General features: G+C 33.5%; 1 protein-coding gene across 4 annotated transcripts in view; it reads left to right on the plus strand.

Annotated features, from left to right (window-relative positions):
* The window catches only part of lpp (LIM domain containing preferred translocation partner in lipoma), a 248,798-nt gene that overhangs the window by 109,999 nt on the left and 112,822 nt on the right, over positions 1–25,977 (plus strand). For all 4 annotated transcript variants that reach the window (XM_051112291.1, XM_051112292.1, XM_051112294.1 and 1 more), the window contains exons 4-5: positions 3,073–3,179; positions 12,013–12,135. In XM_051112291.1, coding sequence (XP_050968248.1) covers positions 3,073–3,179; positions 12,013–12,135 — 230 coding nt within the window. The remainder of the gene's footprint in view (positions 1–3,072; positions 3,180–12,012; positions 12,136–25,977) is intronic.

The following is a 25,977-nucleotide window of genomic DNA, read 5'->3' on the forward strand; positions in this document are numbered from 1 at the left end:
CAAATGAAATGGAACCTCGGAAGTGACTTATGAAGGACACTACTTAGGCAGCATTTGAAATAATGTCGCTCGGGCAAAACACACTTGATTTAAGTTTTCTGTTAGTATGCTGCTAAGGTAACACCACAGAGCTCTAATTAGCATAACATGTATAGCACAAATAAATATTCTGTTAAATGATACATTTGTATTACACTAGTAATTTTTGTAGCTTGTCTGCCATTTTTTTACAGTTTGTTTTTATATGCCACTTTTTTTAGACATTTTATTTATTCATTTATTCATTTTTATTTATTCATTTTCATCTGTCATCTATGTGTGTATTATTTTTTAAATAATAAATAAATAAATATTAAAATAAAATACTATTAAATAAATAAATAATGGAACAAACAAACAAACAAATAAATAAATATAAACTAATAATATTTATAATTGACTCCACTTTTCAAAAGTTTTGGGGTAAAAAAAAAAAAATAATAATAATTTTCCCCTATCACCCAAAGATATGGCTAAAATAATATTCTTTAGAATTTAGAACACTAATTTTCAAAAGTATGAGGGTTAAATAAAATATTATTTATAATTGACACTACTTTTTAAAAGTTTGGATGTATATAAATAAATAAATAAATAAATAAATAATAATAATAATTAATAATAATAATAATAATTAATAATAATAATAATAATAATTATATATATATATATATATATATATATATATATATAATTAGTTCAGTTTATTTATAAAGTATTTAGTATAATTTATTTAGTTTATTTGGAGTGTTTTGAATCTCAGCAAAACTGCGGTTATTTGATCGAAAAGGAAGTACAAAATTATATTTATTTATTTAATTATTTATTTATTAATGTTTTGAGTCACATATGCTCACCAAGGCTGCATTTATTCGATCAAAAATAGAGTAAAACCTGTTTGGAATATTATTATAAATTAAAATAACTTGTTTATTAAAAAAACAATATATATATATATATATATATATATATATATATATATATATATATTATGATCATATAATCTATAATCTATTATTATCAGTTTTGATAATAATTATAATAATTATACAATTATTTCCAGGATTCTCTTTCTCTCATCCACCTTTTTTTTTTTTTTTTTTACTGAGCATGTCGTAATGCATTATGGGATTGACTTCTCTGTGAAAGATACTGTATGTGTAATGCTGCATTAGAAAGTGGCTAAAAACATTAATTAGTTTAGCTTTTATATCAACTTTTGAATTGGGAGTGCAGTTAAGAGAGGCCACTTGAGTAGGCAACTCACTAGGTTTTGGAACAGAGCTATTATTAATATTATCAGGTCATCTCTATGAGATGTATTTTTTTGAGTGAAAATGCATTTACTGTTAAATGTCGTTCAGAGGTTTTACCAAAAGACTTCAGTCTAACTACTCATTATTTAATTAGTAAATCACTGTATATTTATCAAACCTTCAAATGTTATGCTTTTGTTTGACTCAGATGGAAAATAGTTGGGTTTGTATCCGGTACTGCCTTGATGTCTGTTCATTAAAGTTAGTTAAAGACTAACTTCCTCTTTCAGTTTGTTCTTTAGTTTGGTGCAACGACTGATACTGACTGGTACTGTCCCACACCTCCCTCTCTTGGTCTCTCTTTGCCCTGTTCTTCCAGGCCTCCTCAATAAATCATGACGTCTTTGAAACATTTACATCTCTCGTGTTGCCCTGAATTGAAAAATCCAAACATCATTGGATGTCGGAGAGACATAAGATATTAAGGAACTTAAGATATTAATTTTGTGTCAACTTGCAACTTACAAGTGACTTAAGGATGTAAGCTAAAGCAGAGAAAAGTACAAACGGAGATCACAAGAGGAGAAGAAAGGCGGATGTAGGACACTTTCCCTTATTTCGGAATGCTTGGTTGCAGTACTTACGAGTTTTCACAGAGGTCATGAGGTTATTACATAAACGGTTTACGTATAATGCCTTTGAGCCTTTGGGGAATATTTGATGCCATGTTCACAGAAATATTACAGTGTAACTAAAAACTGAGCATGTGATATTTTTTTTGTCTGCTTTAATATTTGAGGACTGTAGACATTTCAAGACCATAGTTAATGGCTTCGGTCAGTAGACTCGGATAAACAACACTTATGACATCAATTAGATCCAAAAGACAGATAAAAACATAAAACAAGATTGGAAAAAAAAAAATAGATCAAAAGTATCTTCAAAGACAGCAGTGAATTCCTATTCTTCCCTAAAAGACCGTAATTTGAAAAGCTCATGTCTGAAATGGTACTTAGACGGTCAAATGATTCAGTCTTGAATTGGACGCAGACTGCAGCCAAATCAGAAAAAAATATTTGGCGAGCAAATCTTGATCCTGCTTGAAACATGTAGTGGAACCCAATCCCTGGATTAGCTGTGGACTTTACAACTCAGCGATTGGCTTGTTGCCACACACTTGACTGGACAAATATCCCATCTCACTTGTTTTGAACACAGTGCTAAGATTTTCAATCTGTACAAACACCTACTTACTACAGCTTACACCATCTTTGTTAACCAAATGGTTGCTGTTAAATGTATTAATCTATCAGGGACAATATGGTCAGTGTGTGTAAGCCTCCTTCCTTTCAGTTTCTACACACGCTAATACATTTAAGTACGTACACAGACCGGTATTTTGTAAAGAGACTGTATACATGACCCTGGACCACAAAACCAGTCTTAAGTAGCACGGGTATATTTGTAGCAATATCCAAAAATACATTGTATGGGTCAAAATTATCCATTTTTCTTTTATGTCAAAAATCATTAGGATATTAAATAAAGATCTTGTTCCATGAAGATATTTTGTACATTTTCTACTGTAAATTTGCCGTTTTTGTGACATCAAGGTGTGTCAGATTTATGTCAGTTTGATTTATCAGATTTTACTAAGTTTTCCACCCACTCTGACCTGTTGTGAATTTATTCATCCCTGAGGAACAGAGTTTATCATATTGACTCATAGGGTGTCTTGCCTTTAAATGTGTTTCTTGTATCTGATTTTTTTTTACAGGAGACTATCCCCCACCTCCTCCACCTGTCCTTGAGCCCAGCGGACTCCCGTCCCCTTCTAGCTTCCCACCTCCTCCACCAATGGATGAGGCCTCCCTTGGCTTTCAGGTGAGATTTCTAAACCAGTCATCACAATACATGTTATAACTTCCAATGGGGTCCAAATTTTATTTTATTTTATTTTATTTTATTTTATTTTATTTTATTTTATTTTATTTTATTTTATTTTATTTTATTTTATTTTATATAACTTTCAATGGGTCCAAATTTGTTAAAATATTTTGTTTTATTTTATTTTTATTTTATTTTATTTTATTTTAATTATTTATTTATTTTTTATTGAAAGTATACATAACAGAAGACAGTACACCAAAACCAAAGACAAACATATGGACAAACATGCAATGTGTTGTGCAACAATACTCCCCAGCCCTCTAATACATGTCAGAAGAAAAAGCTTGTATAAATGAATAATAATAATAATTATTATTATTAATTTAATTTAATTTAATTTAATTTAATTTTTTATTTAATTTTATTTTATTTTATAAACTTCACAATAACTTCCAATGGGGTCCAAATTTGTTAAAATGTTATTTTATTTTATTTTATTTTATTTTATAAACTTCACAATAACTTCCAAAGGGGTCCAAGTTTGTTAAATTTTCATTTTATTTCATTTTATTTCATTTTATTTTATTTTATTTTATTTTATTTTTTATTTTTTTTATATTTTATTTTATTTTATAAACTTCACAATAACTTCCAATGGGGTCCAAATTTGTTAAAATATTTTTTTATTTATTTATTTATTTATTTATTTATTTATTTTTTTTTTAATTTCTTTTCTTTTCTTTTCTTTTCTTTTCTTTTCTTTTCTTTTCTTTTCTGTTAGTTTAGTTTAGTTTAATTTATATAACTTCACAATAGCTTCCAAAGGGGTCCAAGTTTGTTAAATTTTATTTTATTTTATTTTATTTTATTTTATTTTATTTTATTTTATTTTATTTTTTTTTATATTTTATTTTATTTTATTTTATTTTATTTTATAAACTTCACAATAACTTCAAATGGGGTCCAAATTCATTAAAATATTTTATTTATTTATTTATTTAATTTAATTTTCTTTAATTTTCTTTAATTTTCTTTTATTCCTTTTATTTTCTTTTATTTTCTTTTCTTTTAGTTTAGTTTAGTTTAGTTTAGTTTAGTTTAGTTTAATTTATATAACTTCACAATAACTTCCAATGGGGTCCAAATTTGTTAAAATATTTTTAATTTAATTTAATTTAATTTAATTTAATTTAATTTAATTTAATTTAATTTAATTTAATTTAATTTAATTTAATTTATAGCATTCAGTATTTATTACTGTTTGTACTTATTAGTCAGTATTTGGGATGCCCTCCTTTTGCTTTAATTACATTATCCACTCGATCTGGCATGAACTGCACAAGCTTTTGTAAAACAAACATGATTTGTGAGTGTTCCAAATTATTTGCTTCAGTGGAAGCAAAGAAATATGACCTTTTGTACAAAGTTTACATGGTGAACAAGTTTTCTTATTTGATTGGTGACCTGAAATAGTGCATAATCTAAAATACTATTACTTTTTTTTTGTTTTTTGTCTTTACAGTTTTAAACCAGATTCCAAATCCATGATTTTCAGATTTTTGATCTCTAATATAAATTTAATACACTTTCAGAGTTTCATATCCCTGTATTTATGTGTATTACTGACAAACCGTCAAAAGGTCAGCCAAGTCCGTGTCTTTTTTTGTGGCTGTGTACTAGACGTGTGTCCTAGTTGTTTATATATCTCTTTAGTTCATTTGGCACTCGTTTAGAAGTGAGGACACAGGGAAGGCTGACACCTATTGGTTCACCTCAGTCATTTTTCCCCTAAGGGAGTCAGTCCTCCCTCAGAAAACTACAGCCTCAAAACCATTTCTGAGTAGCATTCATTGTAATTACACATTTTTATTATTATTTAACACATACTGTACAAACTGTCTATATTTATATACCTAGGGAATGCATGGACTGATAATAATCTGATCCAGAAAAATATAGTTTACATTTCACACCGTGTGTTGATAATGTGTCCATGTAGTTACAATCTGACTGGGTTTGCTGCGAGACAGGGTCCAGTCACTGATGAGCACCGATGTTTTTTTTTTTGTGAGACGCTTGTAAAGTCTTCATCGAGGGTTCAGCAGAATAAGGCCGCTTTATCTGCCGCTCAGAATGTGACTACAGGCATGTTCTCTGCTCTATTAAAACCCTCCACTGGATCGCTTTCCCACGAACGCTGCTCTGCAAGGGAGGAAGCCTGTCCGGAGGGAATCAGCGCGTTTGTTGATCTAGCTCTATGGAGTCAGCGTATGGCAGACGGTGTTATCGGCGGATAATTAGGCTAGTACAGAAAAGACATCAGACTGTAGAGCCGAGGATCTGGATTCCTGCGTAGAAATGAATGGCATCCCGGAGTCAGTTTAACCAGCTTTACATCTCAGATGAGAAGAGATCAGTGACAGCAGATGGTTTGTGACATAGAAAAGAATCATTTTGTAGTGTTCATCATTCACCATTCCCCTGAAGACCTTCAGCTCTTGATTCTGATAACAGTACACATGCGTTCACGTGCTTGTGGGCACTTTACCGAAAGCAAGCAGCAATCCGTTCGACCCGCAGCTTTCCCTAATTCCAGTTTTCTACATCTTTCATGAATGAAAAAGGGGATGTTGAATTATTTCTGCTCCTAAGCAGAACTAACAAGAGGAAGAGGCTGGAGTAGCGTGGTGAACATGAATAATCAAATGATACTTGGCCTAAATTCTTTTGTTTTCCCGTAACAGTACACGTAGCAACACATGCAGTCTTTATTTAACTTCACTTATCTGTCTCTGTGGTTTTTCATTAAACTCAGCACTTAAATCAGCTTCCTCTCTTCAAACGGTGCTTACCAGAATGCAAAAGGATGGCTTACATAACCAATGAAAGTGCTTCATTAGATTGCTATGCCTTTTCTTTCATAACGCTATGTACTGCTATTGAACTGACTGTCCGGTTCTTCTAATGGAATTAAGATAATTCACCTAAAACAGGGGCCGAAGGGAAAATGCTTACATACTTGTGCGAGTGCGCGTATTCCAAGGGCTTTACGTACTATTACAGTATTTTATTTCTGTAAACTGTTGTTGATCTTTCTGTGGTGCGTGCATGACTCAATCTTGGTTGCTATAGGAACATGCCTAAAAAATAAAGTCTTGAACCTTTTATAAAATGCAGCACACAGTATAATTAATAATGAAACAATACAGGGAATTGTACTGTGGAAATAGCCTCAGAAGTTGCTTTTGATCACATAATCATATGGAACTCACTTAGTGTTTATTTCCCTTATTTACATAAACTGTTCTAAAACAGCTCTAAATCAGTTCACGAGACATTTATGCAACTTTTGCATGTAGTTTGTCCATGCAATCTATTTTTAAACAGGCTCTACAGTATGTGTATTTACATTAAAGCCACAAAACATGTCTCTTTTTTATGTAAACTAAGCTTATAATAGATTCTTATAATGTGCTTCTTCACAAATCAGCATGTTTGCCTGCCACATTTAAAGTGGTAGTTCCCTTCCAGAACAAAGATGTACACTTAATGTACTCACCCCCTTTCTATCCAAGATGTTCATGTCTTTCTTTCTTCTTTCAATTATGTTTTTTGAGGAAAACATTTCAGGATTTCTCTCCATATAATAGACTTCTATGGTGCCCCCGAGTTTGAACTTCCAAAATGCAGCTTCAAAGGGCTCTAAACGATCCCAGCCAAGGAAAAACGTTTGTTTTTTTTTGCTAAAAAATGACAACTTATATTCTTTTTAACCTTAAAATGCTTGTCTTGTCTAGCTCTGCGTGAACTCTTTGTATTCAGGTTCATGACAGTTAGAGTATGTCGAAAAACTCCCATGTCATTTTCTCCTCCAACTTCCAATAAAATCATCCTACATCGCTGCAGAAGTACCGACCCAGTGTTTAGAAAGTGAACATGCAAGAAAATCAAACGTCCTTTACAAAAAAAGGTAAAACAGTAATGTAGGATGATTGTTTTGCTAGATTAGACCCTTCTTCCTTGGCTGGGATCATTTAGAGCTCTTTGAAGCTGCATTTAAACTGCATTTTGGAAGTCCAAACTCGGGGCACCATAATAAGTCCATTAAATTGAGAGAAATCCTAAAAAGTTTTCCACAAAAAACATAATTTTTTTCATGGGTGTGTGAACCGGAATACACAAAGTTCACGCAGAGCTAGACAACATGAGAATTTGTGGTTAAAAAGTGTATACACTGTAATTTTTTTTTAGAAAATAACCAATCGTTTTGCTAGATTAGACCCTTCTTCCTTGGCTGGGATCATTTAGAGCTGTTTGAAGCTGCATTTAAACTGCATTTTGGAAGTTCAAACTCGGGGCACATAATAAGTCCATTATATTGAGAGAAATCCTAAAATGTTTTCCTCAAAAAACATAATTTTTACGACTGAAGAAAGATATGGGGCACTATTTTAATGATCTAAGTGCATGGTCTAAAGCGCATGGCGCAGGTGCACTTAGGGCATGTCCAAATCCACTTTTGCTATTTTAAGGATGGGTAAAAAGGTTGCCCCATTCTCTTAATGAGTCATGGGTGTGTTTTGGGCGTAACATGATTAAAGCAATCAGAGTGTCATCTCCCATTTCCTTTAAGAGGCAGTTGCGCTCATGCCATGGCAGATTCGCTATTTACATGGCGGAATATGCTAAAACAAAGACTGTGGGGGGGGGGGGGGGGGGTTGGGCATTCACGGGCCGAGCCCCCTTAAATGAGTTACTGTGCACCCCCTTTCCATCCTCTCCCCTCCTTGCTGAACGTGATCGTTTTTGAAAGCGAAAGTGAAACCAAAAAACAGCTCGCATAAAAACACGATTGACTATACATTATGACAATGTATATTATGACATTTTTATATTTATGTACACAATAATAATCTTTTACATTGTAATCCTTTCATTTTTAATATTTTGCATGTTTGTGTGCTGCTGCGCGTCCCTGTGTGTGTAATAAGCAGAGTGTATGTGCATCGTGTACCTGCCTATAGGCGCATATTACTAACGGTCTTTAAATAACAAAAAAAACTGCGCCATTGAATTTAGAGAAGGTTTTAGTTAGTCAATGGCACAGTCTATTTCAGTTGCCTCAAAATAGCCAACATGCGCCTGAACACACCTCGTTTTCAGACCAGCACACCTATGGGCGCACAATTGGGCGCAACTGCATTTGCTATTTAAACAGTGTGGCGCAGGTTGTGAAAATGATAACTGTATCAGGCTGAAACTAGCAAAACTCACTTGCGTCACACCTGGAGCCACATTGCCCAGGTGTATGATAGGGCCCATGAACATCTTGGATGACAAGGGGGTGAGTACATTATCTGTAAATGTTTGTTCTGGAGGTGTACTTCTCCTTTAATGTCGCACTATTACTGTAAGAAAAGTTTGAACATATTTTCTGTCGATCATGGCATAAGTTTTTCCTCATGTTTATATTTGACAGATGCTTTTCCATGCTCGGTTCATTCAGTCCCTGGGAATTGAACCCATGACCTTAGCATTGTCAGAGCTATGTTTGAGCTACATACAAGCTATCATCTAACCAAAATGTTTGCATTATAACATTGCTTGTTTCCAAACTTTAAAGACCTAATTCAGGTTCTTGTATCTGCTGTACAGTCCTAGTAAAGTATGTGAGATTGCATCCTAGAGTTAGAAACAAAGCCCAGAAGATTGGGAATTGCACTATGTAAATAGCATTCAGCATCGTAACGTGTTTGTGCCCGTTACCTGTTTTGCATAATTCATTTAGTGAATCTGTCGCTAAACAACACAAACAGCAGGTGCAAATAAACCGTACAATCAGCAGGCACAATTCAGTCTTAATTAATTCCCTCCTGGTCTGTTTGCTTTCAGTTCAAGTTTAAGTTCACTGTAGTTCATGACCTTGGCATTAATGATGCAAACCTCTGTTTGCCCTTTCCCCTGATTGTTCAGGAAGCCTGCCTTTTTAGGGCCTGCTCTGCTCCAAATAGAGGCATGTTAGGGTTGTAATAGGTTGTGACAGGTAATCCAAAGAGATAACATTAGACCAAGAGTCAGTCACTGATCCTGGCCCATGAGCTCAGTGCCACAGGCAGTCCTCCTCTCCTCTCCTCTCCTCTCCTCTCCTCTCCTCTCCTCTCCTCTCCTCTCCTCTCCTCTCCTCTCCTCTCCTCTCCTCTCCTCTCCTCTGAATGACTAGGGCAGACTAAAGTAGACCAAGAAATATAGAGCCAATAAGTTACTTAGGATAATTACTTAGGATTTAGCTTCACAAACAAATAATTGTTACTTGAGCACCAAATTGGCATATTAGAATGATTTCTGAAAGATCATGTGACACTGAAGACTACTGCTGAAAATTCAGCTTTCCATCAAATAAATAAATTACATTTTAAAATAGAAAACAGTTATTTTAAATTGTAATAATATTAAAATAAAATGTCAAACAAAATCTTACCAGCCCCACATTTTGAACGGTATAGTATATTATTCTATTGATTGCTCAGCAAAAAAAGTACAGGGGGTGTCCCTTTGATTACACTATAAACACAGATTATTATTATTATTATTAAAAAAAGTTCCTCATTTCAAAACCACAATTTATGTCATGACCGCACTGTGTTGAATACTCACTAACAAAAACACTTCACAAAGCTGTGTCAATGCACATAAAGGGCTTTTTATTTATCTGGTGTCATGTAAAGATGAGGGAAAAGAAAGAAGAAGCCACAGAGGACAAGAAGAGATATCATTGTCCTTCAGCCGTGAGGGGAGAAGGTTGTTGTGCCCCCTTTGATGAGGAGTGAGAACGCTGTCAAAGTCTGCCCCTCACACCTTTTTTTGTCACATGGCTGCCATTCCTCAAATGCCTTTGATAATTTTGTTCTTTGCTCCCTCTCCGACATAAAGGACAGGAGTCGGTGATTGCAGATGTATTGCTCATCCAAGACTTAGACTTTGGAGTCAATTGTTATATATGCAGTTTTGCTTAAGAAAAGTTAGGAAAACCTTAGTTTGCCTTAGAATGTTTTGTATTAGAAACTATTAAATGGCATTAAATTAAATTTGCCAGTTTAATAAACATGTGTGCAAGTAGCTTAGTGCTTAGAATAAATTGCACTACCAGTCAAAAGTTTTTGAACAGTAAAATTTAAAAAAAAAAATGTTTTTTTTTTTCAAGGAGTCTATTCTGCTAACCATGCCTGCATTTATTTGATCCCAAGTATAGCAAAAACAGTAAAATGTTGAAATATTTTTACTATTTAAAATAACTGCTTTTTATTTGAACATATTTTAAAATGTAATTTATTCCTGTGATTTCAAAGCTGAATTTTTAGCATCATTACTCCAGTCACATAATGCTTCAGAAATTGTTCTAATATTCTGATTTGCCGCCAAAAAATATAAATGTCTTTATCATCATGTTTGATTGTAAAAGTTGTGGAGAAGTGTAGGATGTTACAAAAGCTTTTTATTTCAGATTAATGCTGATCTTTGGATCTTTCTGTTTATCAAAGACTCCAGAAAAGTGTACTCAACTGTTTTAAATGTTATTATTAATAATAATAATAATAATAATAATACAAATGTTTTTTTGAACAGCAAATCTGCATATTAGAATGATTTCTGAAGGATCATGTGACACAGCTTTGATCACAGGAATAAATTACATTTTAAAAAATAATATTCAAATAAAAAGCTGTTATTTTAAATTGTAAACATATTTCACAATATTACAGCTTTTCCTGTATTTTGGACTGAATACATGCAGGCTTGGTGATGAGAAGAGAATTCTTTAAAAAAAAAACCAAACATTAAAAATCTTACTGTTCAAAAACTTTTGACTGGTTGTGTAATGCCTTAATTTATAAAATAAATAAATAAATAATGAATACACTTCTTATATGATTAGTCTTTGTAAAGCAGAACATAATATATAAAATATGAATACATATTTTTTGAATAAAGTTACCTCTTAGCATCTTCATCCAACTTTGCTCTAAATGAAATGTATGTCCAGTCCAGTTAGAATACTTGTAAGCTCACCACATTATTATGCTTTTTGTATTTTTTAATGCCACAAAACACTGTATTCTTACTCAGAAGATGTTGCATGCTTACCTGGAGACTTGGTAAGAACACTTTGCACAACACATGAATCAAGTGAGACCCAATATTTAGATTAAGTGAGGTGGGATATTTATTTATGGATGTGCCGTGCTACCTGAGTGTAAACATCTTAAAAAGAAACCTGCAAGTGGAGTGTGAATAAAACTTTGTGAGAGTGAAGCTTTGTTATTGTCAGTTTGGGAGACAGTGAAACTTTTAAGTAGAGTGAAAACAGATAAAGCGGACAGCGTGAGAGGGAGAGAGAGCTGAGGGGTGATTCAATTAATATGAGATGAGCTGTCTCACCAACAAAGCATTATTTGTTCTTTGTTTATTTTTTCACATCACTGAGATTTTCTCCTAAAGACTTTCTCCCAGACAATCGTGTCTTATTGTTACAGTAATTCACTTACAGCCAATTGTCTGAGGCCACGATTAATTTTAATGAACATGTAAAAGACAAAGCACAAAGACGAAAAAAAGATTGCCAATTGCTCTAATGCTTAAGGTGTTGTGCAATAGTAGCCAACATTGGTATTTGAGCATTAAATTGCCTCCTTTGTGTATAATATTTAGTTATTTTTCTTTCATTTTAGCATGCATGTTCAAGTGTGATTAAGTGGGTTAGCTGATTTGGAGCAACCCTCTTTCTAAAAGACCTAATTTCATTACAGGTTACTGTGTCTGTGTGTTTCAGATAAAAGGACCTGAGAAAACTCTAGAAGAGAGACGTTCTAGTCTGGATGCTGAGATTGACTCCCTGACCAGTATTCTGGCTGACCTAGAGAGCAGCTCACCGTACAAACCGCGCACGCCGCAGGTACGTCATTACAAACGCACCTCCAAACCACCTCTGATCACATTACCTGAGAATATCTGAATACGGAACTCATATAAAAAAACATTCTGAAAGCTTCACATCATGTCATCACAGTAAGTTTCAGTTTCTGCACACCTGGCTGCAGCTGCTCGCTGGAACGTTGTCTGTTTTGTTTGTTTGTATGCTGTATACTCCTCCTTTGAATATGGAGAGACAGCACGTCTTAGGGTTGTCAGTTACCTCCATCTGCATTTTAATTCTGTTAGACCTTTGTTAGCTAAGTCCACTACTGCCCCTGTCTCACACGGTGTTCCCCAGGGTTTTGTTCTTGGGCCTTTACTCTTTGTCATTTATTAAATTAAATCAATGCAAATGCTGAGTAAACATTCATACTGAGTTAATATTTAAAGTACTCCTATTATGCCATTTTAAAGGTTGCTAATAGTGTTTTATGAGTCTCCTAAAACAGGTTTACATGTATGCAAGGTCAAAAAACACTTTAGTTTTCTCCAAAAATAGATTTAATTTGACCTCATTTCGAAATGATTCGTAAACGACTCGTGCGAAGCAGTTTGAAGAATCAGTCTCTCTAAACTCCTCCTTTCCGTGAGCCATCACTGCTGTGATTGGTCAAATGGTGCAGATTTTTATAATTGGTGTACCAAAACCAAAAAAGAATCAACCGATGTGTGTCTCTTAGCAACACACAAAAGCGAAGTTTAGTTCCTGAACAAATCAGCGAGTTTGAATGAATCGGGTGAGTGAATTCAGTACCGGTGTGAAACCATGTAATTGTGGCCATTCAGATTTGAGGACCAAAACTTTAAAGAAGTTTAAATATCAGATTATCCTTACAATTTAATGTGGCTCACAGCAAGTTTCTCCATTATGGTGAAAATTACGATGTAAAAACTAAAATGATGAAGTCAGTGACTGAATGTGAATAGGTGTATAGAAATCATTGTTTCTGTTCACATTTTTTTAGCGACCATCATTCAGTATGAATATTCATGCTTGGTGTGAATAGGTCTTTGATGAGATACAGAGTGCCAACTATCTAGAGTGTCATCTATAATTCTGTGGAGGCTGCAGACTTGAATGCCATCTTAAAATCTCTTATTTGTTTTTATCTCTAACTTACAGTATATATTAGCCTTTATTTGACTCCTGTAGTGAATCAATTTGGATGCAGAGGAAAATAACAAAACACACTGGGAACCTGTTATCACTCCAAAAAGATTAACTAATTTAGGTTGCACATCGAGACAGATGAAAAGCAAATCAAAATGTGTAAGTGTACCAGTCATTTCTCATTTTTGGAAAGTGTTATAGTCTAAAATTATAATGACCCATATCATTAATAGATATCAAATGAAGTTAAGAGCAGACACTCAAGTTGAGCCCTAGGGCACTTTACTAAATAGTTCAACACACAATGAATGTAGGCCAGTGCATTCGGAGTCAATGCTGTCGCATTTGGAGCAACCACAAGTCCCTCCTGTTGGCAAACAGCACCACGGATAGAGCTCGCCTTATTACATGGCCAAAGCTTAATAATGGAGAGTGCTGTCTCTGAACTAGAAACACCCTGCTTTTGGCAAGCGGTCTCTATTCCTCTTTTCTTCTCTGGGGTTGGTCTATTCTATTTGCTGATCTCTAGAGTCCTCGACAGGCACTCTTTTAAAATTATTATTGAGCATAAAGTCTGCACAAACACAACTCTGCAAAAAACTCTCAAGCTTAAATAGAGCTCTGTAAGTATTTGCAGTATGTTGATAGCTACAATAACGTCTGAGCATGTCCATTGTTGATATAAACTAGTTATTTCGGCAGTTATATCCTTGAAGTCCTGTACGAATATGAACCCGAATTAACTGTAGGTGTTCTACATCACCATGTCGGCCTTGACCTTTGACCCATGTGTTGTACAGTATCCGTGAAAATGATTTACTATTCTATATAATTTCTATATAATATGCTTAATAATTGTATTTTCATACTTTATTAAGGATCAATTTATTATTTCTACATTTAGCATTGCATTATTTACAAACCAGTTAGTTAGTAGTTGTAAGTGGTTCCTGAGATCATTTAGAAAGTGTTAGTAAATAATCAATAAACTATTTGAATGGACATTTATACATCTTATTCTTTAGACATATGGTAACAGTTTCTCAGTGTGTTAATAAATGCTTTATTAACACATTCCTACTGTAACTCATGATTAATTCAGGTAGTTATAAAACAATTACTAGCTGTTCAGTTAGCTGTTTTGTGAGCTCATCTAAAGTGAGGACTATTTATGCCTTGTAAAGCTTTTACAAATGAGATTTAAAGGCTCAATCTTCTAAACAGAAAAAGGAAAAACACAGAGGGAAACAAACCATAGAAATATTTATTTCAAGATACAAAAGAAATGAAACTGTACAACTGTAAATATAAATGAATATAAAACAATTTGATGTACAATGAAAAAACCTCTGCAGAAATGAAACCGTACAACTGAACATATAAATGAAAATAAAATAAATTTATATAAAATAATGTTTGTTTTTTTTAGTTTTGTTATTTTGTTATTTTTTCTGTTTTATATCTATGACATTGCAGAGGTATATTTTACATTTTATTTCATTCAAACATTCATCAAGTGTATATTTGTATAGTTTAGTATGGTATAGAGGTTTATTTTTCATTGTATATCAAATCAGTTTTATTCATTTATATGTACAGTTGTACATTTCTTTTGCATCTTGAAACAAATATACACAGTACACACATATGTATATACAAACTTTTATTTTGCATGCGATTAAGTTCATTAATTGATTTGTCAGCACTATTGGAAACATATTATTGAAACACAAACTTTTGTTTTGGATGCAATTAATCGTGATTATTTGATTTTAGATAGATAGATAGATAGATAGATAGATAGATAGATAGATAGATAGATAGATAGATAGATAAACATAAATATACACAGTACACATATATTATGTGAATACAAACTTTTATTTGGGTTGCGATTAATCGCAATTAATCGATGTGTCAGCACTACTGGAAACATTATATAAACGCAAAATTTATTTATTTTGTAAACAATTAATCATTATTAATTGATTTGTCAGCACTACTGGAAACATACATTATGTTAACATTTATTTTGGATGCGATTAATCATGATTAATTGGCGATTAATGTGGCCAGTTCAGTACTAATACACAATAATGAACTGAACTTCACCTATGATGCTTACATTTAAAAAGAGGTGTTTATCTTCCAGTTCTCTTCAGTGTTGCTAAGTCCGACACTTTCTCTGTTCCCATGGCCTCATGGGATAGCAACAATGCTGATGGGCTATGGTTTGGCCACTGTATCATGAATACTTAGCATTTGGAATCCAACTCATTTGATGTGCTGCATTTTACACAGTGTATAACAAAGAAGTACATCATCAGACACAGAGACAGTCTGAGAATCTGAGCCATAGACATTTTTCCTGAGACACACAGTCGTGATGGAGCAATGCTGCAGAAATTCCTGGGGGAATCAGAGTGATGAGGGGTCAAGAGGTCACATATCAGTGTCTGAGCAAAAAGCTCTGTTTTTATACAGAGCGAAACGGGCTTTGACCTCAGTTCCGGCAAACGCAGAGGCTATTGGTACAGTATGCTGAGAAAACATTAATGTTGCTCTCAGCAAAGTGAGGCTGGTTTGGCAACAAGTACTGCAAAACGCACACACACACGCTGAGAAATATGTACTCTCACATTTAAAGCACACCAACAGCTACACACTCTGACAGGCGCACATTTTTAAAGGTCATGCACCTGCACACTTTTGAAGTGGCAGGTAAGTTTTTCCTAAATAAAATATAGTCTAAGTGCAGATCTTTGTAAAAGTACTTTGTGAGAGCTACAAGTAACAGAAAGGAGTCTGAAAGCTTTTGTCAGTAGACTTGAAAAATTTATACCGGCAGAGAAAACGCAGTGTTAGAGAGAAAACAGCCTGAGTAGTTTCTGGTATCAGGGTTAAATCTCAGGATCAGTCTCAGCTGCTCTGATATCTGCCTGCTCATTTGGCCATTTATGACAGCGTTTGTCCTCCAGAGTGTGGAATATGTGTGAAAGACTTGAAGTGTATGACAGTGGCAAAATCACCTAGTGGGCAGCTGTTAAGTAAAGATTTTGGTGTGTTTCCACTAGTGCTGTCAAAACGATTAATCGCAATTAATCGCATTTAAAATAAAATTTTGTGTTTACATAATATACGTGTGTGTACTGTGCATATTTATGCATATACACACACATACATGGTATACATTTATGAAATATTTACATGTAGATATGATTTATATTATTTATAAATATAAATATGTGACCCTGAACCACAAAACCAATCATAAGGGTCCATTTTTTTAAATTGTGATTTATACTTAATCCAAAAGCTGAATAAATCAGATTTCCATTGATGTATGGTTAGGACAATATTTGGCCGAGATACAACTATTTGAAAATCTGGAATCTGAGGGTGCTAAAAAATCTAAATATTGAGAAAATCACCTTTAAAGTTGTATAATGTATTGTTGGCTATTGCTACAAATATACCTGTGCTATTTAAGACTGGTTTTATGGTCCAGGGTTGCATATGTTACATATATTTCTTAAATATATACATGTATGTATGCATATTTATATATACATATAAATAAAACAACACACTTATATTTTGGAGGCGAATAATCGTGATTAATCGATTTGACAGCACTAGTTTCCAGTGTTCCCAGACTTTTTCAATGACAAAACAATAGATGACAAGTTTGAAATGTTATTGTAAAATAGTTATTGTGCGAACACTAAATATTTAAATTCACATTAAAATTGTATGGAACATGAGGTGTCTTAAAATGCTTAAAATTGCTGTGATGAGTAATTTATTTATTTTTCTTCCCCTCATGGGAGAAGTTTTTCTGTTAAGCAGAAACATGTTCAGAAACATGACATTAATAATAAACGTGTGAAATGCCAACACAGAATTTTTTTATTTACTTATTATGTAATTATGCATAAATTATTAACTTTCATTATATAAACCTGGAAGTATTTAATTATTGTATTTTTACATTTATTTTATTTTATTGTCAACAGATTTTGATGTTAATATTTATTCTATTAAGTTCTATAAAAACACTGGTTGAAACATTGGCTATATGAAATAATTGAAAACTTGGTAGTTTGTTAATTTTTTTGTATTGAGAAAAAAAATGACAGAACAAGGAATAAATGAGCATAACAACTGTAAATTAATGCTAATTATTTTGAATTTGTTGTCAGTTCAATTTGTATTCCAGTTCATAAATTTAAAGGGACCCTATTCTTAAACTCTTAATTTTGCTCAGTGCTGACGCACAGACACTCACTCTTCTGTACATTCCAGCTAATGCTGCTTCTGGCTGGTTAACTTGATTTGACCTTTTTTATTCATCAAGCAGATCCGCCAGGCCTTTATTTTCCCCTCTGTCTATATTATATGAATTATTTGTTGGAGTGACTCGGGGCTTGTTTAATGTGCCAGGTTTTATAGCTGAGGCCACTGGCACAGCTGCTCTCTCTGTAATCTTCCACTTGTACAAGCAGAGAGTATCAGCGTCCTCAGTTTACAGCTCTCCCAAATCACAGAGCCTTCTCTCAGAAATCAATAGGAGTGCTCTTCCTCTCATCCCAGCTTTGAGCTTTAAGGAAAGCGACTTTATCCCAGTGTTTGTTGAAACCTGTAGTCAAAGGACCTGCTTTGTGATCTTTATCGACTCCTGTGTGCGAAATGGCAGCTGAATTTGTTTTGCTGCTTTGACTCAACTTGATGCTTTCCAACCTATCGAAAGAGTCTTTTTGCTTTAGTTGGTGCTCTGTGGGTGTAACAAGACATAATGGAATGTGATCATTATATAAACCCCATTTGCTTCCATCATTCATCTCTCCAGCCTTACCCTTGTCCCTAGAAACAGTCTCACATACACAAACACACACAGTGAGATCCATCCAAGAGGCAATTCGGAGTTTGGCATAGATTAACATAGACGTTTTCCCCTTCGCACCCACAGTGTTGAATCAGAAGTAGTCTTTATGGGAATATAATGAATTGCTCTCTAGGGAAGACATTTAATTTTACAATAGCTATTTTTGAGAAACCTCTACATTATGCCTCTTCACCACATGAATAATATTAAATATTGAAGTTACACTGAAAAATGAATCAAGGCTTGGAAAGATTATGTTAATAGATCACAAAAAAAAAAATCAGTCAACAACATCACTATATATGAAAAAATCCCTTCTTTTTTTTTTCATTTTAATGAGAACATTTCTAGTTTGTGGAAATGACACCACTGTAGCAGACTTTTTTTTTTTTTTAAATATTAAATATTTAAATGGTTTAAATTTATTTATAAATTAGCATAGTTTAAATGTAATGTTTCATATTTTATAGATTTGTTTTAACAGTTTAAGATTAAAAGTTTGCATCTGGGAAAAAGCATATAATTGACATACGATACCAGTCAAAAGTTTTTGAACAGTAAGATTTTTAATGTTTTTGCTCACCAGTGTGTCTGCTGACCAAGCCTGCATTTATTTGATCCAAAGTACAGCAAAAACAGTAAAATTTTGAAATATTTTTGCTATTTAAAATAACAGTTTTCTATTTAATTATATTTTAAAATGTAATTTATTCCTGTGATTTCAAAGCTGAATTTTTAGCATCATTACTCCAGCCATGTGATGCTTAAGAAATTATTCTAATATTCTGATTTGATGCTCACAAATATGTATTATTATTATTATTATTATTATTATTATTATGTTGAAAATAGCCGAGTATAATTTTTTAGGTTTCTTTGATGAATATAAAGTTCAGTTGCAATTAAATTACATTTTAAAATAGAAATCAGAATTCTTTAAGAAACATTAAAAATCTTACTGTTCAAACACTTTTGACTGGTAGTGTATCTAATAGTTAAATGTTGATGGTATGGTCCACCCAAAAATTACAATTTTTCATTATTTACTCACCCTCATGTCGTTCCAAACCTGTATACATTTCTTTCTTTTATGTTGTACACAAAAGAAGATATTTTAAAGAATTTTGAAGAATCAAACAGTTTCACTTCTATAGTAGATCATCGACTGTTTAATTATCAGCGTTCTTCAAAACATCTTTTTTATTCAACATAAGAAATAAGCTCATACAGGTTTGGTTTGGAATGACATGAGAGTGAGTAAATAATGATAAAATGTTTATTTTTGTAACAATAACAATCAAAGCTGGGTACATAAAAATGCACAAAGTTGAGTAGATGTTAGCTGTTGAACCGCTCAGTGGCAAAAACCCCCTTAGAGTTCATTTGAAAGGTGTAGATCCCACGGTTCTATTTTTTTCCCCTTTCCTCAAATGTTATGAAACATTACCTTCAAATATGTCCCAACCAATCTAGCTCAAAACAGCAAGTCAGCAACTTTTTCCACATTTTCACAGAAGACCTTTTAAATACCCTGACCTTGTCAGCACTTCATGCATGCATTCTCACTGTCAGCTCAGAATAGGTAGGGAAATTCTCTGGTGTAATGCAAAGTAGTAAAAGCTAAAATGTGTTTTGTAAGAACTTCTAGATTTAGCTTGTTCCTGTTTAAGACGCTTCAGGTCTGTTTGCTTCCCCACCTCTTTTCCAGCTAATGAACTGTCCAAGCAAATGAGATCAGCTGAAGAAGAGTGGATAAGTGTCAAACAAAGAGTTACAACCTGAGGTGCAAAAAAAAAAAAAACGGTCAATAAACTCAATCTGTCATTATCCAATCAGGTGTCTGCTGTGACTTCTGCAGTCAGGAGGACTATGACATTATATCTGCACCTTTTTATATGTGTGTGCGCACCTTTGGCTTAGTTCTTTGGCCTAAAGCTCGATTTGGTTGTTTTATTTTATGCACAATTGAAATTGCATGAAAATGTGATGCAAATCAAATTTTTTTCACTATTTACTTGGTTTGGGAATGACATCTTGATGTTTTACTGCGGCATTGACCTCTCTACAGTTGTTTGTGGAGAAATTTCAAATCCCAAATTTGGTCTTTGTTTGAGTTCACATGCAGGATTTATTTAAGAGAAAGTATCTCTTTTTGGAATCAGCAGTGAAACTGTGATGGTCGGGCTTATTTCGAAAAACCAAAACATAAAAGACTGCCCTGACCTCTCTCACAAGCATGAAAAATTAATCAAATGAAGTCAGTAAGGCTGAAAATGCAGTTGCAACAGTTGTCCATTTAATTAAACACGACAGCATGGAGTCACATAAATGTAGCATAACTTTATCAGAGCCTTGTCTTATTATGTGACGTTAAAATATCCAACATTAGCATAGGATCCGTGCTTATGTGTAAAATCTCTTTACACTTCATGAATCAGAGTAGAAAGGCCTTCCATCTTAAAATAAAGTGCTTTTTGACATGCTTACTGATGCATGTTGCTGTCTCAGTGTGTTTCATGTCTACTCTTCAAGGATTTAAAGGCATAGTTCATCCACAAATTAAAATTCTATCATCATTTACTCACCTCAATGTTGTTCCAAACCTGTATGACTTCTTTTCTTCTGTGTAGCGCTGTTATTACCATTGATAATAATAACAAATGTTTATTGAGCACCAAATCAGAATATTAGAATGATTTCTGAAGGATCAGTAAGTAAGGCCGGTTTCTCTCAAATATTTTTCACAAATCTGTCTAAATCTGTGTTAGTGAGCACTTCTCCTTTGCCAAGCACTTCTCCATCCACCTCACAGGTGTGGCATATCAAGATGCTGATTAGACAGCATGATTATTGCACAGGTGTGCCTTAGGCTGGCCACAATAAAAGGCCACTCTAAAATGTGCAGTTTTATCACACAGCACAATGCCACAGATGTCGCAAGTTTTGAGGGAGCGTGCAATTGGCATGCTGACTGCAGGAATGTCCACCAGAGCTGTTGTCCGTGAATTTAATGTTAATTTTTCTACCATAAGCCATATCCAAAGGCGTTTCAGAGAATTTGGCAGTACATCCAACCAGCCTCACAACCGCAGACCATGTGTAACTACACCAGCCCAGGACCTCCACATCCAGCATCTTCACCTCCAAGATCATCTGAGACCAGCCACCCGGACAGCTGCTGCAACCATTGGTTTGCATAACCAAAGAATTTCTGCACAAACTGTCAGAAACCATCTCAGTGAAGCTCAGCTGCATGCTCGTTGTCCTCATCGGGGTCTCGACCTGACTGCAGTTCGCAGTCGTAACCGACTTGAGTGGGCAAATGCTCAAATTTGATGCCGTCTGGCACTTTGGAGAGGTGTTCTCTTCACGGATGAATCCCGGTTTTTACTGTACAGGGCAGATAACAGACAGCGTGTATGGCGTCGTGTGGGTGAGCGGTTTGCTGATGTCAACGTTGTGGATCGAGTGGCCCATGGTGGCGGTGGGGTTATGGTATGGGCAGGTGTATGTTATGGACAACGAACACAGGTGCATTTTTTTTTATGGTATTTTGAATGCACAGAGATACCGTGACGAGATCCTGAGGCCCATTGTTGTGCCATTCATCCACGACCATCACCTCATGTTGCAGCATGATAATACACGGCCCGATGTTTACAAGGATCTGTACACAATTCCTGGAAGCTGAAAACATCCCAGTTCTTGCATGGCCAGCATACGCACCTGACATGTCACCCATTGAGCATGTTTGGGATGCTCTGGATCAGCGTATACGACAGCATGTTCCAGTTCCTGCCAATATCCAGCAACTTCACACAGCCATTGAAGAGGAGTGGACCAACATTCCACAGGCCACAATCAACAACCTGATCAACTCTATGCAAAGGAGATGTGTTGCATGTGTGGAGATGTGTGGGGCAAATGGTCCCCCCCCCCCCATAACAGTGAAACTGCACATTTTAGAGTGGCTTTTTATAGTGGCCAGCCTAAGGCACACATGTGCAATAATCATGCTGTCAAATCAACATCCTGATATGCCACACCTGGATGGATTATCTCGGCAAAGGAGAAGTGCTCACTAACACAGATTTAGACAGATTTGTGAGTAATATTTGAGAGAAATAGGCTTTTTGTGCACATAGAAAAAGTCTTAGATGTTTGAGTTCAGCTCATGAAAAATGGGGGCAAAAACAAAAGTGTTGTATTTATAATTTTGGCCAGTGTATATTGTACTGTAAGTGTACGCAGTGTAAGTGTTATATAAATAAAGGTGATCTGTTAGGAATATGTGCATAAAATACCATCTATGTTTGCTACTGTCCACCATGTTACCTTTACTGGGTAACACAGTTGACAGTAACTTAGTTGACATTTTTAGTGTTTTGGGCCTATACTTAACATGTATTTCTAGAACTACTGAGCATATGGTATGTTTAGAAATATATTTTCAGTCGGTGCCGAGTTTGAATCCCGGCTTGAGGACCTTTTCTGATCCCGCCCCCTTCTCTCTTTCCCACTTTGCTTCCTGTCAGCTATGATCTGTCCTATGATAATAAAGGCAAAAAGGCCAAAAATAATTCTATAAAATAAAAGAAAGAAATATATTTTCATAAAACAAGTTTTAGTTAAACTGTCTTGTTAAAATTTGCAGCAATAATACTTGTGTAACAAATAATCCACTCTTAACACAGGTTTGCTGGTTGAACCAATATTAGGGGAAGAGAGAACAAAACTTCTAGTGTTTCATCAATGTGCTTCTAGAGGAAATATCATCATACTGTGCAAATTATGTGAGAATGGGACAAACCATTCCTTTTTGGAGGGGGATCTAGTGGGTAAATTAGTTGACAATGGTTTTTCGGACACAAATAAAACATGTTTTATCACAATAAACACATTATTTTGAAGTGCACACCCAAATATCTTGATAACCTAATCTAACTGAAGGCAAAACTATGCAAATAATTTATGCTTAAATGCAGAGTAGAATGAGCAACTTTACAAAATCAGACAGCTGAATACAAGAGTTGTATGTGATATGAACATCATTTTTGAACAAAAAATATGGCTTTTTCAACATATAGTAGGGTGATTGGGAAAAATATAATTGTGTACTAGGAAATTAAGCATCGATCTTTATATTGATAAAAATATATTAAAAAATATACCCACAATTATAGAATGACCCAATAATATTTTACAGTTTAACAATTTTTATTGTATTTTTTAATTAAATAAATGCAGATTTGGAGACATCTTCAGGAACATTAAAAAAATATTACCAACCCCAAAAATAATAGTGTGTGATTTTTTTTTTTTTTTTTTTTTTTTTTACATTTTTAAATAAAAATCGGTAACACTTTATTTTAAGGTGTCCTTGTTACACGTTACATGTACTATTATAATAACAATTAATTATGCTAAAAGGATCTGAAGTGAAGAGTCGTCTCAGTCACAAAATCTTTCTCTGTTTCCATCCCCGACACTTTGTTTGTTTACAAATTTTTGTCAGAGAGGAAGACATTAGGCCTGAAGGAGCCATCTCAAGTCATGTGAGCCCTATACCCTCTAGGACTTCTGCATTATTAACGTCTTCCACACAGTTTAGCACAAGTTGAGTGCTTCCTCCGCGGCTGTTGTCCATGTATCATTCCACACGGGCGCTCTCTGGTCAAAGCTACATAAGCGCACCTGACGTTAATCTTAGGGTCAACGGGTTTTTTGAACCTCACTGATTCTGTTTTCTGTTGTATGGACGAAAAGAGTTCTTCAAAACATCATCTTACATTTTATATCAGTGTTTTGCAGAAGAGTATGAGTTAAACAGCTTTGAACAATGACAGAATTTTCTTTTTTGGGCAGACTATACCTTTAAATTTCAGATCCTCTGTGCAACAGAACATCTCGGCTTCTCTTTAACATTTTCTCCTCTTCATTTGTGGGTGAAGGATGTGGTTTGTTTTTAAGGGGTTGGATGACTAAAGTGCATCACTGCAGTGCAGAATAGTGTGGAAGGTCACACATTTGAAAAAAAACAACAAGGCTGCTAACTAGGAGCGTATATTTGTAGATTCACACTATGTACCATTTAAAAATTTGTGGTCAGTAAGAAAATGTTTTTAAAAAAAATGTTCATCCTTACCGAGCTTGCATTGACGTTGAATATAATTTATTCCTGTGATGGCAAACCTGAATTTTCAGCAGCCATTGCTCCAGTTTTCTGTGTTACATGATCATTCAGAAGTCTTTCTGATTTGGTGCTCAAGAAACTTTGTACTTTTCTATTATTATCAATAACGTTTGTTTATTTTTTATTATTTTTTTTTATTATAGTTTTTTCTTTTTTTTTTTTTTCCCAGGATTCTTTGATAAATAATATGGAAGCCCATTTCCGCCAAGTAAGAAAAAAATTCATGCCTTAAAAAGTCAAAATTATGACATACTTAAATCATAATTACAAGATAAAAAGTCTAAATTATGACTTTAAAAGTCGAATTTTTTAATTAAGTTATAATTATGAGATAAAAAAAATCTAAATTATGAGATAAAAAGTCAACATTGACTTTAAAAAGTCAAAATGATGACTTTAAAAGTCATAATTATGAAATAAAAAGTTGAATTATGACTTTAAACATTTAAACAAATTTCAAAAATTTCAAAATTATGACATACCATACCATATTAAGTTATAATTACGAAAATGAAAAGTTTAAATTATGATTTACTTAAGTTATAATTACGAGATAAAAAGTTGAAATTATGACTTATTAAATCATAATTACGAGATAAAATAAAGTGAAATCATGACTTTAAAAAGTTGAAATTATGACTTAATTACGAGATAAAAAGTCAAAATAATGACATACCCAAGTAATAATAATGACATATTATAAGTCATAAGTCATAATTACAAAATAAAGTCAAAATTATGATTTTAAAAGTCAAAATTATGACTTACTTAAGTTATAATTATGAGATAAAAAAGTTTTATCTCATAAAAAAATTATGACTTTAAAAGTTGTAATTTAAAAAAACAAAACAAAAAAAAAAATTATGACGGACCTAATAATTACAAAATAAAAAGTAGGAACTGTGACTTTAAAAGTCGAATTTATGTTTCAAAATTATGACTTACTTAAGTCAGAATTACAATATAAAAAGTTGAAATTCATTAGACCACTATCCTGTGACCAATAAAGTGTTCATAAAGTCATTGTCAGTTTTATTAGTCATATTTTCAACTTTTGAAGTCATCATTTCAACTTTTTATATCATAATTATGACTTTTAAACTCATAATTTTGACTTTTTGTCTCAATTATGAATTTTAAAGTCAGAAACCTAATGTAGTAAGTCATAATTTCAACTCTTTATCTCATGATTCCAGATTTATAAGTCATATTTTTAACTTTTAAAATCATCATTTCAACTTTTTATATCATAATTTTAACTTATAACTTTTTGTCTCAATTATGAATTTTAAAGTCATAATTTTGACTTGGTAAGTCATAATTTCAACTTTTTATCTTGCATTTATGACTTAAGTATGTCATAATTTTGATTTTTAAGCAATAATTTTTTTCTTACGTGGCGGAAATGGGCTTCCATGCACAAGAAGAGCGTTAAAATAGAAATCTTTTGTAACATTATCCTTGTCTTTACTTTTGCTTATAATGAGTTTAATGCATCCTTGCTAAATGAAAAAAGTATTAACTGTCATTTTGTGTTTACTGTATTTCAGGTGATTTTCAGGTTAACAAATATAAAAATTCCAAGCAAAGATAGAATTGTCTTTGCCAGTTTGTCATGCTTTCATTCAGCATT

This window comes from Labeo rohita, chromosome 6 (genome assembly GCF_022985175.1).
Source record: "Labeo rohita strain BAU-BD-2019 chromosome 6, IGBB_LRoh.1.0, whole genome shotgun sequence".
Classification (NCBI taxonomy): Eukaryota; Metazoa; Chordata; class Actinopteri; order Cypriniformes; family Cyprinidae; genus Labeo; species Labeo rohita.